This window comes from Ptychodera flava, chromosome 18, assembly GCF_041260155.1.
Source record: "Ptychodera flava strain L36383 chromosome 18, AS_Pfla_20210202, whole genome shotgun sequence".
NCBI classification, from domain to species: domain Eukaryota; kingdom Metazoa; phylum Hemichordata; class Enteropneusta; family Ptychoderidae; genus Ptychodera; species Ptychodera flava.
In genome coordinates, this window is record NC_091945.1 from 18,193,053 (window position 1) to 18,213,031 (window position 19,979).

At 35.2% G+C, this 19,979-nt stretch overlaps 1 protein-coding gene across 1 annotated transcript in view; it reads right to left on the reverse strand.

Annotated features, from left to right (window-relative positions):
- Positions 1–17,678, reverse strand: part of LOC139117633 (tyrosine-protein kinase receptor-like) — a 46,277-nt gene extending 28,599 nt beyond the window's left edge. Inside the window, exons 1-4 of the mRNA XM_070680875.1 lie at positions 17,570–17,678; positions 10,313–10,443; positions 8,731–8,941; positions 6,156–6,292 (exon numbers count right to left, since the gene is read on the reverse strand). Coding sequence (XP_070536976.1) covers positions 6,156–6,292; positions 8,731–8,941; positions 10,313–10,382 — 418 coding nt within the window. The 5' untranslated portion in view covers positions 10,383–10,443; positions 17,570–17,678. The remainder of the gene's footprint in view (positions 1–6,155; positions 6,293–8,730; positions 8,942–10,312; positions 10,444–17,569) is intronic.
- Positions 17,679–19,979: the final 2,301 nt, after the last annotated feature.

Here is a 19,979-nt window from a genome sequence, read left to right on the forward strand (position 1 = left end):
AGTCTCTGCTTTTTGAAAATATATAGTATAAGGTTTTCTTGTCATCTTTGATGAGAAATATTGCTTTGAAAAAAACTGTGTTGGCAACTTGCAGCTTAGACTGAAAGATTCCGTCACGTGCGGGCGCTCCGGCGCACTGCGACTACGAAGGGTCGTAGGTCGCAGTGCGCCGGAGCGCCCGCACGCGACGGAATCTTTCAGTCTACATGCAGCTCCACCTTAAATAATAAATGAATGAATGAATGAATGAATAAATAAATAAAATTGCCAAAATAAACAAGATTTGAAAAGCTCTCTGTCCAAAATAATTTTCTCATTGTCAACAATTACACAAGCTGATGTGTGTTCATAATACCACGAGAAAGGCAATAACACTGTGAATTAATAGCAGTGGTCTGCGAAATATCATCTCATCTTCTTCTGGGAATTAGCTTCATGTTACAAAGGAGAGTAATCTCATCGAATGGTTTCTGTGTTGAAATGTGTGCAGACCTTGGAATTGTATCTTTCAATATACTACGATGCCAATTGCCAGTTATCAGAAAGCTACAACCAATTCCAGGAGACGTTGATCTTTGCTGTAATAAGATTAGCGACAATTATGACCAACAATCTATTCTCGATTGGTATTCATTGATGGCTTTAGCTTGAATGCGTGCATGAAAATAATGTTATCTAGTTAGCATTGCGAGACTGAAATGGTGTTAGAAAAGCTACTGTCATTAGAAAAGGCCACCAACAGAAATTAACATATGTCTGTAAAACTCTTGGATTTCAAATCATTCTATTGCTAATTGACGCCAAACTGACATAAAGCATCAAAGTATAATTTTAACCCGTGTAAATAAAGCTCTACGATTAAAAGTCTCCTTAACATTTCTGAGTATTATTCATCTAAACTGATTTAAAAGGTCCAATTAATTATTCATGACTCAATTTACAATTTACAATTCACAGTTGCTCTTCAACTTTTTTACCAGAATGACAATCAGACCACTGTGGTTGTTCTCGGTTCTACCAGAAAAGATTAGTTGGACAGCTGAAGGATATGAATACTAGGTACCATATTTGATGGCCATTAATCAAAGCTGTGCTGGGTCTAATTGATTGAATGGCATATGGGCCAGCATCCATACTGTGAAATTTACCCTCAATATCCTTGAAGCAAGAAACATGATCAGTAGAATATAAATCATGATTTTAAAATGATGGCTCACTATGTGACATAATCATCATTATTGGATATTGGGTTGCACGTACAAATTAACCTCTTTAAAATGGAATATTCTATTTTTGGTTTGCGAAGTTCAACAAAGAGACTTAAATTCAAAATTGTTGTTCAGAAAAAAATGCATCGTTTACTTTATCACCCTCACTAAAACCATTTGAAATTTGTACCAAGATATCCTAATTGTTTCGATCCTTGTGAACATCCAAATCAAGTTATCATAAAGCTGCCATTTACATTTGCAGATGCTTGGATGGCACTTAGGTTTGCCTCTGATTATCATGTGACTTTAACCTGTGATGTAACGATCTAAACTGTCACAAAAAAATAAAGCATTCATGGACAGCAGGATCATATTTGCTGCACTTTTATCCCACAATGTAAATATGCACCTAGTTATACAAAGTTCACATTCAAAATGCGATGTTGGCACCACCCTTTAACATTCTGTCTTAATTTCCTGAGCATGATTTAAGTTGCATGTGTTTTGATTGAGTGTTTATCTAAATCTTTGTGCTTGAATTTGGGATAAAATACACATTTCAAATGAACACTGGCAGATATGTACAGTGAATCTGTAAGAGTCTTATGCCATTATCTGATTTCCTGCACAGTCATCCCCTAACTTGCAAATTTCAGGCAGACTTTAAAATTAAGCTCCAGTTGGTAGGAACTTAATTCCCAATTTTTTTATTCTGTTTGTAAATACAGCTCCTAGTTCTACTTTCCAAATCAGATTGAGGGACTGCCATGCAACACAACACAACCTGCATGTGTGTGTGTAAATGTACAGAGTTACTATTTACAAATGAATTTCATTCTAGACCATTATTCATTCTGATACAATGCACCCTACAGAATTGCTCCTTTATTTTATAAAATATCCTGAATAATAATTATCATACGTTGGATATTGATAATAGTTGAGTTACTATAAACACCCAGGTGCCAATCCAATACAGCTAAATGGTGATATGTGTGATTTTTTTTGCCAGTAGAAACAAACAAAACTTGTGGTTTTCAAAATTTGTAGTGGCTGGGTTGAACAAGAGGGGTGACTCTGCTAAGTTAACTGCATGCTTGTGAAATGGATTTAGCTTCCAAAAGACATCCTTGAAAATGTCAAGAGGAAAGTAAGAGGCACATGTAATTACATTTCATGGAGTAAACAAAGTTATAGAAGAGAGAGTTACAGGATAGATAAAATGGTTCTCAGTATAAAACTCCATAAAAGTTTGAGTAGAAAAGGTAGCGAAAGTGTACAGCCTATAAATATGTGTACCGTCTGGTGAGATATTTTTGTAGACCACTTGTAAGTATATCACAAAAGCTCATAAACGTGTGATCTTATTATCACTCCTTTCATCAAAATTTCGCCAAAGCACTAATTAAACCTGCAATCAAACTGACTTTTGTCATGGTGTGTCTAATTTTACGTTCTCATAAATGTGTGCAAATTAATAATTACATTTTGCGTAATCACCAGCCACGGACAAATGACACATTGTCTATATGACAATACCACAAAACGACAAACATTACAGTAACTGAGATTGTGCTTTCGGTGAATTCATGCAATTTGAAAAGAAAGAGTAGAAGAGAAAGGGTTGTATGGTACTTCCAGATACAATCGATCAGCAAGCGCTCTCCGACTGTCAAAAATCAAATCCACTCGACTTATCAACCCGCAGGATATTCATTGATGTATCACCTTTTTAAGAGGGCCTTTAAACATGAGATGTTGCATCCACTCCTTAGGAACCACAACTACGGCTAATGTATTAGAAACAAACATATTGATTCCTGGGGATTCTGTCAGGAAGTGGGATGTTTGACAAGGAGTGGTCGCCTGAATACATGCAATAAATTTAAGCGGATGGGTGTCTTCAAGATGTTCCGGTACTATTCGTGCACTGAGAAAAGAAAGTTTGATGGATGACAGGAATTAAATTCAACTGTCAATTCAGTGCCCCATAGGAGCAATAACCGCAATCTCCTCCAAATTACACTTGAGGTTTAATGTTCAATTACCTACCAGTCATGCATGTCAGGTTTTCATAAATTTAGAACAAGATTGAAATATTATGTTCTTAATGAGATCATATTCTAGGCCTCTATAGGAAGCTCTAAAAAAAAATACACGTGATATGTCAGCAAATACTCTGTATGCCTATACTTAGTGTACTGCGTGCATAAAGAGTAACTCTGTGTTTATACTTAGCATGCTGTACTGTGTCTAAGAGTGTAACAGCTTTATACAGTATGGTTTGATAAAAAAAACTTTGACTCGCTCAATTAATTCTGTAAAATTATTATTAAGGAACCATCATGAGTGAATTAGAAACACATGAAGTACCAATTTTGCCATTCAGCTAATGCTGACAGGTTCCAGTGCACAGCTAGCAGCTTTATGAAAGCATCTAATGTTGTATAATTAAACAATAAAGCATATCCAGTTTACGACATATATGCACTTGCTATTGCTTGTGCATATAATAATCATTTTACATTTTCTGCATGTTGATCCCAATCGATGTTTCTGTCTAACAAATTTTTTCTGCGTATCTGTAATAATAAATTTCATGGCCACATTCTGAGAATTTGATCCTACTTTTAAAAAGTTTTTTTTGCAAGCAAACAGAGCAGAAGAGACTGACGTTTTTGTTTACAGTTTCATGTTTCAAATATTAAAATTCAGTTTACATATTTCATATATGAGATGTGCCCTCCAAGGCAAATCCCATCTCCGAGGGCAAAATACATAATTATAATGGTACCATCCCGTATATGTTGACATATAAATATCTTTGGAAATGTGAGGGTAAAAAATCATAAAGGGTTGTTCTTTAACATGCTGGTGGTACAATACTGTTTGCATAATACCGCAGTTGGGTAAATGAATAGTACTTGTACTGAGTGATGTATGATGAAGGCAATATTGAATAAGGGAGCGGCCAGTGCATTATATGGGTATATCACATCAATGTGTCCCCCCTTCCCGGTACAAAATATTGTTCATTTACTAATGGTAGTGTACAGACAGAGTGAATATGTTATGGAACAAAAGTGAAATACAATGCACTTTTTCTGAAGCACAGAGACTAATATCAATTCCTTGTGAAGCTGTTACATTTAATTTTGGGATAAATATTGTGAGTTTGAATTATTGATACACCTAGAGCATTTAAAATTAGCAAACATATTTTTTCTGTTTACCCTTTGACCTTCAAAACCATAGCGAAATAATTGCCACTAGTTTGCATGAAATATTCAGCTGTCAATACTGATAAAACAACAGCAACTGTTAAAAGTGTGGCAGCTTTTCACACTGGTTGTCCCAACTGAAAAATTTTCGAAGGTTTCTGATCTAATGACGGTAATTCTGTCCAGGGCTTAATTTTACGGCAAAATAAAAATTCCCCATTATTGCCTTCAGACAATTGGCTACTGCGATTAATATCCGTTTGGGTAATTTCTGTCATGAAATCTATCATAAATATGTTACACCGTTTCTGACCTGGCATTGAAACACTTGCATATGTCACCGAAGTTTTAATGCGAGCACATTAGGTGTTCATTACAGAGAATGGTGTATGATATATTGCGATGGAACAAAAGATATATCCATGACAGATACATGTATGAATGATAGAAGTGAACTGAACTGTAATGAAAATATCATTATCTATCTGATAAATCTGAAAATGTCATTATTTATCTCGTGTGACAATACTGTGATAATATTGTATGTATAATGTTCCTTCACAAAAATCTCCATTAGCGGTATCTTTTGTGGGGTTTTTAGCATCTTTGTTCTCTTTGCAAAAATAGTTTCTGCTCAATTCCTCAAATTATATAGCATAAGAAACTGAAATCAGTGCACACTGGAATTCATTTGTCTGATTAACATTGAACATGGACAAATTACTACGTTTTTTTTATCCTGTTGAATACTTTATATTTCAAGTGTGTACTCCCAAGGGAGACGGAGAAAAGAAAACTTTTGTTTTTCAGAGCAAATATGATAAGAAAATTTCAAAAATATCAAAATTTACAGCTGGCTATAGTCTCTTTAATTAAATAGTCGTATCAACCAATTTCTAAATCAGACAACTTAGGGGCAACATCAAAAGTTCAATATAATAAATCTAACTTAATTGCTTAAGTTTGGCCTCAGACCCCCCATCCCCCCTTCTAACTTAACTGACCTAAAATTGAAAAACATTGAGGACTCATACCCTGTACTAATTCTTTCAAACGACGTACCAATGTACCATTGAATTAAATAAAAATTGAAAATCATTATAAAGTAACAAAAATACAGGTGACTGGATCAGTTTTAGCCTACAAAAACAGCCTTGAAATCGTAAAATTTGCCAAAAGACGTTAAATCGTTTTTGACTGCACAGAAATTAATTTCGCCAAAAACCCCCCACCCCCAAACTTAAGCAATTAAGTTTTTTTTCTAACATCGATCTTTTGACGTCGCCCCTTAATGATCTGAGAATGACATGTTTATTTTTATACTTGAGTTGTGTTGACTAGTACTGACAGTCAACAGGGCCGATTTCACAATATATTTCGTAACAGCATAATGTATGACATAAACTAAAGTTTAATTCCTGTTGCTGTGATAACATATCTGCATTCGCTGAAAATGACATAAGTTGTAAACAAAATTTTGGACATCTATACTTCAGTGCAGCTACGTAGTGACAACTGTGAGTATATTAAGTATACTCGCATTTCATGTACGCTGCAAGATTGCTTTTCAGTGATTCATTCATTTTGTTTACAAAAAAAACTGTACAGTGCTGAAAACATGTCTAGCACTGCCTTAAATATGCTGTTAAGTTTTTATGAGTCAGAAAAAAAATGAACGTTAGCACCTGATGACTATCCAAATTTTACTTGGGCCATATCTTACCTGGAGAGCAGTACAGGAAACTGACCGAGTCTACAGATATATAGCTTGCATCCTCTGTATTTGAATCCAGAATTCCTTTAATCACAACCTGAAATGGTTCATTCAGCATTCCAATCTGGATAGACGCCTCCAACCACCTGTAGGCATATAAAATTGAAGAGGGATGCTTATTCATCGTTTAACATTGCTATACATTCCTAAATTACAAGTTAAGTGCTTTAAATAACATTCTTTGTTTGCTGTCCGCGTGCTGGTAGGTTTTCAGTGTAAATTAAGAAAACAAATACAATGTAAACACTATTACAAATAAAAATATTATCTTTTCAAATGAAACCAAATAAAAATTTTGGCCTATGTTAATACACTTGCATTTTTTTTGTCTGTGTTTGTTTTTTTGCCCTGGCTAGCTGGTAGATTTTACAAAAATTCAAGGACGGCAAAACAAAGAATTTTCTTTAAATGGCCGTATTAGCTTTCTCACCATATCCCTGCCACTAAGCAGGACATTGCATACAAAGTAAAAATATTGATCAGCAATCTTCAAACAAACAGAACATGCCGATCTTACAAAATGCCAGTTGAGGTCATGAGTTTTATAATCTTTAACCTGAGGACATTTAGAGCCTTGGAATCCACGTCCTTTGTGATGAATTAATTTTCACAGACTGAGTCTTTTGGATTTGATTTGAGTTTTACTTAATTTAATACGGAAACACTGAAAGAAAATGTCAGATCTCGATTAAACTTCAGTCAATTTATGCCTGTAAGACATATTACATTGTCCTGGGAATAACTTAATGTTTATAACCCCAAAAGAAGTTATCATAAGCTTTATATACATATTTATTTTTTTTCTTTTCCAAACTTAATTCATTATCACTATATTGCTTTTTCATCCACAAGAAGTGTTACTTGATATTGTCAAATCAAGTTTTATGATAAAATTTGTCGTAGATTAAGCATTTTGCATTTTTGATCTGAGGAGCAACTTTTAGGGCTAGTATACCATATATGCAGCAAGTATTAGTGCCAATGGAAACATTAACTCTTTGGAAAAATTCAGAAAAAACAGAAAATCTAGGAAAACGGACCAAAACTGATGGTAAGCCTGAACAAATGAAAATTTTTTTGACATTTTATTTCTAATGGTATCTGAACTCCATTTAGTTCTCAATATCCATTCCTTATTTGTCAAACCTGACACTGACATGTTTCCTGATAGTGCTAAAGTTGAGGTGATTGTAATTTACTGTGGCTTTACTCTTAAAAACTTTTCTGAAAAGCTCTCTGAATCATTCAGTGATAAAAACAGAACCAACTTTGCAAATGGCTAAGAAACTAGAAAAAAAATTATTCACACTTTCCTGATTTGCAGACAGACCGACAAAAAAGTAAGTCAAGGGTTTAAGAATTCATGCATCAAAGGGTTTCTGTCTGTATCTGCCGTGATGGTCAAATATTAGAATTTGTGAGCGCCGAGAAGCTATTTGCTTGATATGCCTCAGTGATCACAATTAACTTAGATGTCTTGGAATAAAAAAATCATGTCATGTGATTGTGTCAGTTGACATGATATGACAACTAACATGACCTGTGCATATTGCCAGATCATTAAATATTTGTCAACCAGCTGCAGTGAACTGAAAAGCAATCTATCGCACAGATAACAGTCATATTATGGTCAATGTTCATTGAAAGATATTTTTCATGGTTTAAAAAATATTGCTTTCACACTGATTTAAGACGTGAGTGTGGTAACCCCTTCTCAAAGATTAGTATATTTTTTAATAAGATGGGATTAATGAAAACGACATAGTTCCATAGATCTGGGTCAAAGGTCATTGAAAAACAAATTATAAATATAGCTGTTATGATTGAGAGTACTGTTAATGCTATTCTGCTTCTAAACAGTAAACAACAACAACAAGAAAAATTCTCAGGTATGATTGCAAAATTTGTTTGTGGTGTGTCAAGGAGATAACCATGATGACATCATCACTGTCATGGATACCAGTATATGAACAATTTCCCGAACCAGTATTAAACTTTTAATATTTTTCTGTGATAAATCTAATACTGTGTATGTGGTATTGTCCCCTTCATTATAATGTGCACTTTGAAAACAAATGTTTTAAACTTCTACTGATCCTTTTGATCAAGTCAACTTTTAAGTAATATTTTCTTTCACAAACATACAAAAACTTACAAGAAATTAGGGGTTAAAGGAGGCAAATTAAATTAGATAATGTTTATAATTCAAAATTAGGAGTTGATATGCATATAAACTTTTGAATTTGAGAAGAAAACATTTCAAATTTAACAATACATGAAATTAAAAATGAGCACCATTATTATAGAAAAATTAAAAGAAGTAAAAAAAGGCATGTTACAAGAAAAATTGAAATCAAAATTAAATTTTTAATTTTTTAAAAGATGGGAGACAAGTGTCTACTCTACAGGTTTCAGAGTAAGTCCAGAAAAGCTGTGGGCCAGTGTAAAACTAACATTTTGAGAATTTGAAAAATTTGTTTCTGTAGCACCTGAGAGATTCAGCCTACTGTATTATTTTCCATACCTGTTTTGTTGGTCACCTTTCACACTCCATGCAACAGCTTCCTGTTTGCCAGTTCTGACGTAAACTGAGAGGCTTTCAGCGGCATCGCCGGATAGCTGATATCGAAAGTTCAAAAGGCACTGCGGTCCAGACATGGTGTAATTTGGACTGATGAACAAAGCAGGGAGGGTGGAATTCTGCATATCGTATGAGCTGAACAGGATGTAATGACCTGTCAGAAATGACATATTGCGTAGAAATTATGACATTGTTGTAGTTCAAGCATAAAAAGAGATCTGACAACTCCATGAAGCATGCAAAGTGTACGTGGGAAGTACATGATTTACCCTGATGAGCTAACATTCAATTTTGCCCACTGGCTACTCTGAGAAGCCTGCACTAGTGAACCATGGTTCATATGCCAAGGAAAAATATTTGTTTCAAATCATTTAAACAGTCAAGTCTATTGACATTCTCATGTATAAAAAAGGTAAAGTCACAGCTGAAACTATAAAAATGTTTTTCAATACAGTAGAATCTTGATATATATAAAAATCTAAAATACAACAGTATATATATATATATATATATATATATATATATATATATATATATATATATATATATATATATATATATATATATATATATATATATATATATATATAGATATATATATGTACACATATACTATAAAATGTTATTCAATATAGAATCTTGATATATAAAATTTAATATATATATATATATATATATATATATATATATATATATATATATATATATATATATATATATATATATATATATATATATATATATACCGGTATATAACATAGACACTTTGAATCTAGGTTTTGTGTAGAAATTCAGAGACAGTATAGAAAGTAAATGATGTAGGGTGTGACATTGAAACAAGAAATGAAAGTTGGCAACTTCACTCACATTGCTAACATTTGCATTTTAACTACTGGGTAGTTAAATGTATTATTTTTTCTTTATGAAACTTGCATAGCAGGCTGATGATGTAATAAATGAGAGTGTAAAATGACATACTGGGCTTCATTTCAGCTACAGCCGTTCAATTTTGTGGCAGCTGGAATTATTGAAGTGAATGTATGTGACATATGACTCCCTTTCACCTATTTCAAAATTTCTCCCCCTGGGTAAAACATTCAAATACTCATGAGTTCCAGTAAATCAAATTTTTGAGAATCAGCCAGTGATACTTCAATTCCCTAAATCATATTTTAATCCCAGCCCGTGTGGGTCAATCAATGCATGATACATTTGTTGTCTAGATTGAAACACAGATCCAGATGAATGGCTTGGTTGCCACGGCAGCAGGTGTTCGGACACATTAACCCTCCGACCGCACAATTACCAATATGACTCTCCTTTGAAGACACTGATTGTTTCCAATGGTCGGAGATTCATAAAAAAAAATTAGCGCAATTACAGAATAGGGTATACTACATTTATCAAGTGATCATCATCTAACAGCTGTCAATTCAGTTTGTTCTGGAAATATTAGTGGATTTTTCTATCTTCCTATTGGTTTGAATTATACGGTAATGATGCACTGAAGCTCATTTGCATATACCTTGTTCACTCTCCTCTGAATGGTCACGTAAGGGTCCAACAGCAGCATCATTGCACGGACATGGCGCCATTCATTTTCTCCGGAGATGATTTCCCAGTTGCATGTAGACTCTTCAAAGTCACACTCTACACCTGAAAACATGCAAGCAAGACAGTTTATTGCCAAATTCCAGTTAAAAGTTCTAATCAAAGTGAGACTTGAGTGGACACCGTGGGTCATCAGTATGTATTAGGGAGATGGTGCAGTGGCAAAGAATGTGAAATTTTCAGAAGAGTTACTTTCAGAATGTGCTTAGGAATACAATTCAGAATAACATTCAGACACTCACTATGTGAGATAATATTCTGTATATTCCAGAAGAGTCCTTTCAGAATGTGCTTTGGAATACAATTCAGAATAATATTCAGACACTCACTATGTGAGATAATATTCTGTATATTCTAGAACTAACAAGCTCTGCTTGTTGCTTGTTAGTATGTATTGTCAATGTCACTGTTGGATGTTGTTGTCAAATGTCTGTGTACTAAGTGTGTGTATTCTGATTTATTTTGGCTCTTTTTTAATAAGCAGCTGCAGTAAAGACACAGTGAATACCAGTACTGCAAAAGAAAGAAAAATATGTCAGAGATCGGTTGTCTACCTATGATTCACTAAAATGATTTAAATTTCATATTAAATATTTTGATTTTACATTCAATGCACATTATGCGTTTCCTCTGCGAACAACATTCTCCCAATAGCCACTGTAAAACTGAAATCAGATGGGATTCTTGATCAGTGTCATTATTCTAATTCAGCACAGATTTGTGCAATTCTGACATATAAATCCAATAGGAAACTAATACACCATTATCAGTTGATGTTTCAATTGCAGCTGGACTGAATAAATTTACAATCTTTGTACAAAGTACCAACTATGTTATCATCACCACAAATATATGCATCTGAAATATCATCAGAATAATTTGCAAATTGTTCTGAAATTTTAGAACACTGCTAAACAAATATGGATTTAAGAAATAAAAAAAATTACACACTAAAGATGGGCTAAATTATTGAAATGAAATAACATACCAGTAATAAATATGCATATGTTGAAACAAACTGTGGACTACACTTTATTTTTCAACATTTTAAACTAAAATGTTTAGCCGTAATTTGAACGCCGCACTATGACACAGAGGGGTAATTTTAAAATTCGTTTTACAACCGAATGAAATTCATCGACCGTCATATCTTGAACACAGAAATGCCTTGCTATATTGTGAATATTTCCGGTGGCGATAGCCCACTGTCCGTGCACCGCCGTACAATGGTCGGAAAGAAAAATGCGCCAGTTACATTTTGCAACACATGGGTTATAAACGTTTGATAATTGTTGTTTATTTAGAAGTGTTAAATGTCTTTACAAATTCTTTGCCCCACTTCCGCACGCTCGTATTTCTCTTGATATTGCGTTTACTGAGAAAATTTACCTAATGGCCCCTATCGACATGCCGAAGGGCATGAAAACGCTTCCGCCAATCATAGCAACGATTACGTCTTACGATATCTTGTACTATGTAATGTCGAATGTATTGGAAAGCGTGCGGAAGAACGCTCAATCTGATTGGGCATAAAAAATGACGCCATTCGGGGAATTGTGTTTAACGGGGGGAAAACGGCGTGGTCTACAATTCTATCGGGACATTTTGGCAAGTTTCACAATATCAGTGAAAATACAAGATATAGTAATTTACTAAAGTGAAACCAGGAGGGTCATTTGTTTTCAGACTCGGTATGCTAAAATGAAAATATATATCCTAGTTTGAACCATGTAAACACCACATTTCGTTTACTCCGCTATGTCCGTGATGGCACAACTTTACAGGGGCCCGTGACACGTGACCACAAAAGTTACGATGCCCAAAAACAACCAAAAATTCTCGCAAATCGGGGTTGAACTTTCAGTTTCCAATATAAGAATCCCAAGTGTGGTAGAAATCAGGGGAACGGTTGTTTTTAATGCACGCCCAAGCCCTAATTGTAAAACAATGGCGTCGTCATCACGCGACTAACATTTTTCGAATGAACTCTGTGAATATTGAAAATACAATTACAGTCGATCACTCGTAAATTTAGATACTCTTTTTAAACTAGACCATAATTAGGGCCCATATTGTATACTCGATGTGTGGTGAGATGTTGCCACACGTTTTGACACGACTTATCAGTGACGTGCTTTGGATAACTTTCGAGGCCATTTCTTTCTGCACACAGCTTCTCAACTCTCATTCACTCACAGATATTATTGGTACACGCAAAGTTAACACATGCTCTAAATACAGATACAAAAATAAACCTCTTACCGAATGTCGTACTGGCTCCACTGGTGTGACTGTAGATAGACGTAGCAGGAACTGAATCTCGTAGCGACACACAGAAACCAAAAATCAGACCTCTAGCTCTATTGGCTCGCTCAAAATTAGATATGTGCATAATTAATGAGGTACAATATGTGGCATCATAAGGTGTCCCATCATACCAAATATGAAAGGTGTAGCACTTGTGGTTACTGAGTTTTGGACAAATATGTATATTTGAGGTCAAAGGTCACCGAGGTCACGTGACATTTTGTCAAAATAATTGCTAAGTTATCCCTATATACCAAAAATCAGACCTCTAGCTCTATTGGCTCGCTCAAAATTAGATATGTGCATAATTAATGAGGTACAATGTGGCATCATAAGGTGTCCCATCATACCAAATATGAAGGGTGTAGCACTTGTGGTTACTGAGTTTTGGACAAATATGTATATTTGAGGTCAAAGGTCACCGTGGTCACGTGACATTTTGTCAAAATAATTGTATTGCTAAGTTATCCCTATATACCAAAAATCAGACCTCTAGCTCTATTGGCTCGCTCAAATTAGATATGTGCATAATTAATGAGGTACAATATGTGGCGTCATAAGGTGTCCCATCATACCAAATATGAAGGGTGTAGCACTTGTGGTTACTGAGTTTTGGACAAATATGTATATTTGAGGTCAAAGGTCACCGAGGTCACATGACATTTTGTCAAAATAATTGTATTGCTAAGTTATCCCTATATACCAAAAATCAGACCTCTAGCTCTATTGGCTCGCTCAAAATTAGATATGTGCATAATTAATGAGGTACAATATGTGGCATCATAAGGTGTCCCATCATACCAAATATGAAGGGTGTAGCACTTGTGGTTACTGAGTTTTGGACAAATATGTATATTTGAGGTCAAAGGTCACCGAGGTCACATGACATTTTGTCAAAATAATTGTATTGCTAAGTTATCCCTATATACCAAAAATCAGACCTCTAGCTCTATTGGCTCGCTCAAAATTAGATATGTGCATAATTAATGAGGTACAATATGTGGCGTCATAAGGTGTCCCATCATACCAAATATGAAGGGTGTAGCACTTGTGGTTACTGAGTTTTGGACAAATATGTATATTTGAGGTCAAAGGTCACCGAGGTCACGTGACATTTTGTCAAAATAATTGTATTGCTAAGTTATCCCTATATACCAAAAATCAGACCTCTAGCTCTATTGGCTCGCTCAAAATTAGATATGTGCATAATTAATGAGGTACAATATGTGGCGTCATAAGGTGTCCCATCATACCAATATGAAGGGTGTAGCACTTGTGGTTACTGAGTTATGCACAAATATGTATATTTGATGTCAAAGGTAATGAGGTCACGTGACATTTTGTCAAAAAAATTGCATTGCTAAGTTATCTGTACATACCAAAAATCAGACCTCTGGCTCTATTGGCTCGCTCAAAATTAGATATGCACATAATTAATGAGGAACAATATGTTGCGTCATAAGTGTCCCATCATACAAATATGTAGGGTGTAGCATTAGTGATTACTGAGTTATGGACAAATATGTATATTTGAGGTCAAAGGTCACGTGACATTTTGTCAAAGCGTCTGAGATATCTGCGTGAACGGATGGACTCACATGGATGGACTAACGGACTGACATGACCCAATCTATGAGCCCCTGGACTTTATCTGTGGGGACTAAAAACTGTGTCACTGAATCCTTTTTGCAATATGAATACGATGAGAAACTAAATTTTTATTTTTCTTGGCCTTATACATGGGAGTCTATGGACTGCCTTATACATGGGAGTCTATGGACTGCCTTATACATGGGAGTCTATGGACTGCCTTATACATGGGAGTCTATGGACTTCCTTATACATGGGAGTCTATGGACTGCCTTATACATGGGAGTCTATGGACTGCCTTAAACATGGGAGTCTATGGACTGCCTTATACATGGGAGTCTATGGAGGTGAAAACTAAAAAGTCCTCTAACACGGCCAAATTTGATCGCATTGTGAAACAAATCAACGTTCATCTGTATGAGGTAGAGTACTATCCTTGTACCAAGTTTGAACGAAATCGCTCCAGGCGTCTCTGAGATATCTGCGTGAACGATAAAAGTCATAAAATATGCAAATGAGCAATTAATTAATAAGCCACACCCACCAAAATCTAATCAGATCTAAGTCTCATCATGATAATACCAAATACCAAATTGCATGACATTGGACCTAAGGGTTCTTAGTTATGAGTGGAACAAAATCTGTCTACGGACGGACGGACAGACGGACGGACAGACGGACGGACGGACGGACGGACGGACAGACGGACACACACACAGACATTGTGGCGATATAGGACACCTTTGGTGCTTCGCAACATGGTGTCCAAAAATGTCTCTTCTGAAACTTCTAATAACAAAATTTATGACTTAAAACAGGGGAGGACTTTGTCACTGTTTTAAGGTAGAATGTGCCTCTGGGACACAAATTTGGACTCTCAGACATTTACAATTCTTTTCAGATACACCATTTGTGGGCTTCATTTTAAAGCACTTGGTGAAATAAAACTTTTCACTGGCTCAGTCTTTCGAAATTCGTAAATTTTATTTTCTCCATAGAGTTAACACATGGAAGGAGGCCATTTTGAATTTTAATATCGGTAAATCTTGAGCTATTTGTTTCCCCAGTACAAAAATTTGCAAGGTGAGCCCAATTTTTATTCTTGATTTTGAAAGAGAATGGCTGAAAGATTCCTCAAGGAAAGTTTGGGCAAAAGTTGAAGTCTTCACCTCTCGAGGTGCAAACTACTTTAACAAAAGGTAGGGGGAAATGACAACGTAGAGATATCCAGGTCTATTCTGGCAGTAGGTGATAAAATTGCAAGTCTCCCTGTCAACTTTCCAATTTGTGGGCTAAATCAGATACGGAAAAGCAATTATTTACATCTGGAGGGCAATTGCACTGAACAAGACTATTACCGTAATGTCAATTTAAATGAAACATACAGTGTGAAATTTTAAGAATAAGACTGTGTTTCACAGGAAAAAATACCAAACTGTATTCAAATTTGAGTTTGAGAAAGAGAGTTATCGTAAACAGAAATTTAATAAATAATAATATTGATACTTTGAACAGTAACGCTTTTTTAAATACAAAGAAAAATTCAATTCATTGTTTATTCCTGTGTGCAGATGGATATCTCTGTTTTTTAAACTTGTTTATTCGAAACTTAAAACGAGATCTGATTATTTCAGTGGGTCTCATAGTCAAATGCCTCAGCCAAGCAAAATAAAAAGTTTGTTTCTCATTCTTGTACGTGTCAATTCAGACCTGTTGAATCAACCTTTTTTCTGCTCATGAGGAAATAAAATGAAAAAAAACCCGCAAAAATAAGCAACAATAGTGCATAACACAGTGCTGTATGAAATAGCACTGTAAACAAAATAACTGACACTAACATTCCATTCAGAACTGTAGTACACATATGTCACTGTTATATTAATTACGCTGTCAAAACTGTGCATTGCTGCACTAAAAGTCAAACCACAGAACTGTTACTATACAAAAATACTACAGCAACACTGCTGTGCATTTATCTTTGTCTGCATTCCTATGTTGTTTTCATGTTTTTTTCTCATTGGTTGAAGAATAAAAAAATTGAGAAGAAAAAAATCTGCGTCACCGCATCATTTTTGCAATATGTCTAGGATGAGAAACAAACTTTTTATTTTTCTTGGCCTTATTTGAAGTTCTGTTTTTCACTTTTTTAATGAATTCTTCCAACATGCTGAGGTCCAGTTCTATCTAGGTAACTGGGTCATTCAACATGAAACCGATGCAAACCTATGAAAAGGACAATTAAACAAACAAGAAGGTATCGGATAGGACACATCTGCCCATGAATTTTTTTGAGAGCTTTTAATATTGTAAAGCCTGTGTTTTTATGAGATACATTATACATATCCTTCAACAAAAATTCCACAAAGAAAACCTTTGTATTATCAGAAACAGCTGCAGTTTAAGTCAGAATAATACTGATTTATTAATACTATGATTGTAAGTATAAACTGTTAACCTATGACGACATCAGTCCTAAAAAAAACACAGCTTTTCAAAATTTTGATAGATGATAGTAATTTGAATATGTAAATATATGTCGACGCTGCACCAGGTGTTCACAAGAGTTCAATTAATGCTGTGTGCAAATTTGCTCTTTGCATGATTGTTTACAGAAAATATTGTCAGTTTTTATGATCACGGACTTATAGACACTTGCAACCAGAGTGCTTCAACCGCGCATATAAACACACTGCTGAAGACACATGCTGGCACAGTGTAAATACCAGAATTGAGACAACATTTAAACACTGGCATGATTTACACAGAACTGGTTAAAGATCAGTTTATTGCAATGCATTCGTCACCTTCATGTACTTGGCTGTAACACAGGGTTTCACAGACAGACAGGATTCAAACCACACGATGAAAGCAACTATGTCAACTGTAATTTACAACCAAGTATAAATTAAGATAGGGTACTTGCCTCCAGTGATGCAGGAGACGTTAACACGAAGTTAATGGAGCGTTTCAGGAAAGTGTAAAAATTGATAAGCTTTTGAATATTTGCCATTCTGCTGGACATAATAATCTGAGAACCCATCACTTTATGTACATGTATCTGGGCAGCTTTCAGGTAAAAATAATTGTACAAACACTTAGGAATATTTTCTGTTTTTGAATTTTATGTCACAAATGCAGTTAAGTGCCATGATATGTAAATTTTACAACACAGAGTTAGAGATTACAGGTCGAAAAAACAAAGTACTGAAATTGGATGCTTGCAAGTTTGTAAGAATGGTGATGGGAGGTGTAGGCTTGTGTGCCCTATACTCACCACAAAGTTCTTCATCTGTTGGATGAATACAGTCTGGGATGAAGTTGCACACTTTGTCATTGCTGATACACGTGCCTTCTATGCAGTAAAACTGACCAGGTGGACAGGTTCCTACAATTGATCAAAAAAAATCATCAAATATGATCATTGTTATATTCATCAATCAACCACAATCATCATCTTCATCATCTATATCACTGGGGTAACAATGATATGACATGATATGTATGATGATTATGATGATCACCATCACCATTTTTCAACACATCAACCATCATTCACATCCACCACAATCACCACTAATTATCATTATCATTATCATTATCATCATCATCATCATCATCATCCCCTCCAACACCAGCACAACAACCACCATCACCACCACCACCACCACCACCACCACCGCCACCACATCATCATCATCATCATCATCATCATCATCACCATCATCACCCTACCACCAACACAAACACTCACTACCATCACCATCATCATCATCATCATCATCATCATCATCACCACCACCACCACCACCACCATCATCATCATCATCATCACCACCAACACCACCACCACCACCACCACCACCACCATCATCACCATCATCATCATCATCATCATCATCATCATCACCACCATCATCATCATCATCATCATCATCATCATCACTAAAACAAAAAAAAATGACCAAAGACATGAACATTAAACACATACCCTGGGTATATTTACCACACCTCATGTTCAATGACTGTGTATTCATATACAGTGTGTGCACTTTTCTGCTTTCTGTTCCAAATCTCACTGTGTCTTAATGCTAAATGTTATTATTATGTGTCCCTTGCTACTTCTTGTAGGGTTTCAAACAAGTTTCCAATCCATTTCTTCACACGGACTTGAGACAACTCAAGATCATTTTCTTTCAATTATTTTTGGCTCAAAGAATTGAACTTCATAAGTGAAAAAAAAAGTTCAAAATTGATTATGTTTGGAATGATCAAAGTCAACGCAATAATCATATTAAATTAATATAACATCATTATACTGCAGCAATGGGCATCTACATACGTCAGAGAATGACTGCAGATTCAATTACCTAATTGACTGATGAAATAATAATTGGGCGATGTAACACACAATCCTTTCGCCAAAATTTCAAAAGCTTACAAATTACAGAAGCTAGTGTAATATGATGGACTGTTAAAGATCACCATCAACTTTCCATGTGGGGTGTACTCTTAATGCTTCAATACTTTTGAACAATGCCGGTAGCTTATCCCTAAATCTAAACAGGAAATTGTGTGATTGGGGGTGGTGAATACAGTACATGCTTGGGTATATGTACAGCATTGACTAAAGTGTTCCCTCTGGGCTTTGTAGTGAAAAGTACCTGTGAGTGAATGGAGAGTTTAAAACCCTTTGTTTATAGATATAAATGACATCCTGGATCCTTGTTCTGGAGTGATCTGTAAATGTAGACTGTCCGGTTCATGCACTATTAAACATCCTTTATTCACAAATCTAAACTTTTGTCAATCTGAATATGCAAAATGGTTTCCAATATGTCAAAAAATTAAAATATATTAAATTTTTGTTCACAGGTCAGCCAAGTTCATCTAGCTGCATTTCCTAACAGCTGCTATTACAAAAGAGACAGAGTCAACATTGTAACTTATTGCCATCTTTGTAAAGTTTTAGAGGCACCTATCATACAGTAGCTTAAAACATGTTGAAGGATGGCTTGGCTTGGGATGACTTTGTCTTCTAAACAATTGCAAATGTTAAGGTTTAAACTGTTCAGAGTATCACCATGATAATGATAGTACGGTAGAGACCCAGCATTTTATTTTCGATATTTCACTCCTTCTATTTTGATGACAATTATATCATCCCATACACTGTATTTTATAAACTCTGATTTTATATCAGAAATACTACTGTGTCTGTCATTAGATTTTTTATTGCCTCGATTGTGAAACTTTCCAATAAACCTGATTGTTTCCATTTGAGTGCTTTCTTACAGCTTGATCTAATTTCAGTTGTTAGATACTGAGTGAATCCTTGAGCGCTGATGACGGACAAACTGTGCTCACTGTCGGAGCTAACGAGCTGAGGAGCTTGTGTGACCTACAAAGCAATCAAGCAAAATGCATGTACACTGATCATGCTATTGAAAAGCAGTATGACAAGACACTCTTGTAGAGATGGTTTATACACTTCAGTACATAGGGCATGTCAACAAGAACTTGTGAGATACTTTTGTGTTGTATACTTGATATTGAGATTCAGTGTGTAACATAGACTTATTGTTAAATCTTGCAAAGATGTGGTGACAGCATTACAGAAAGTACATGGAACTTTGTTTCAATTCCACGACCCCCCCCCCCCCCCCCCCCCCCCGCCCCCGAATTCT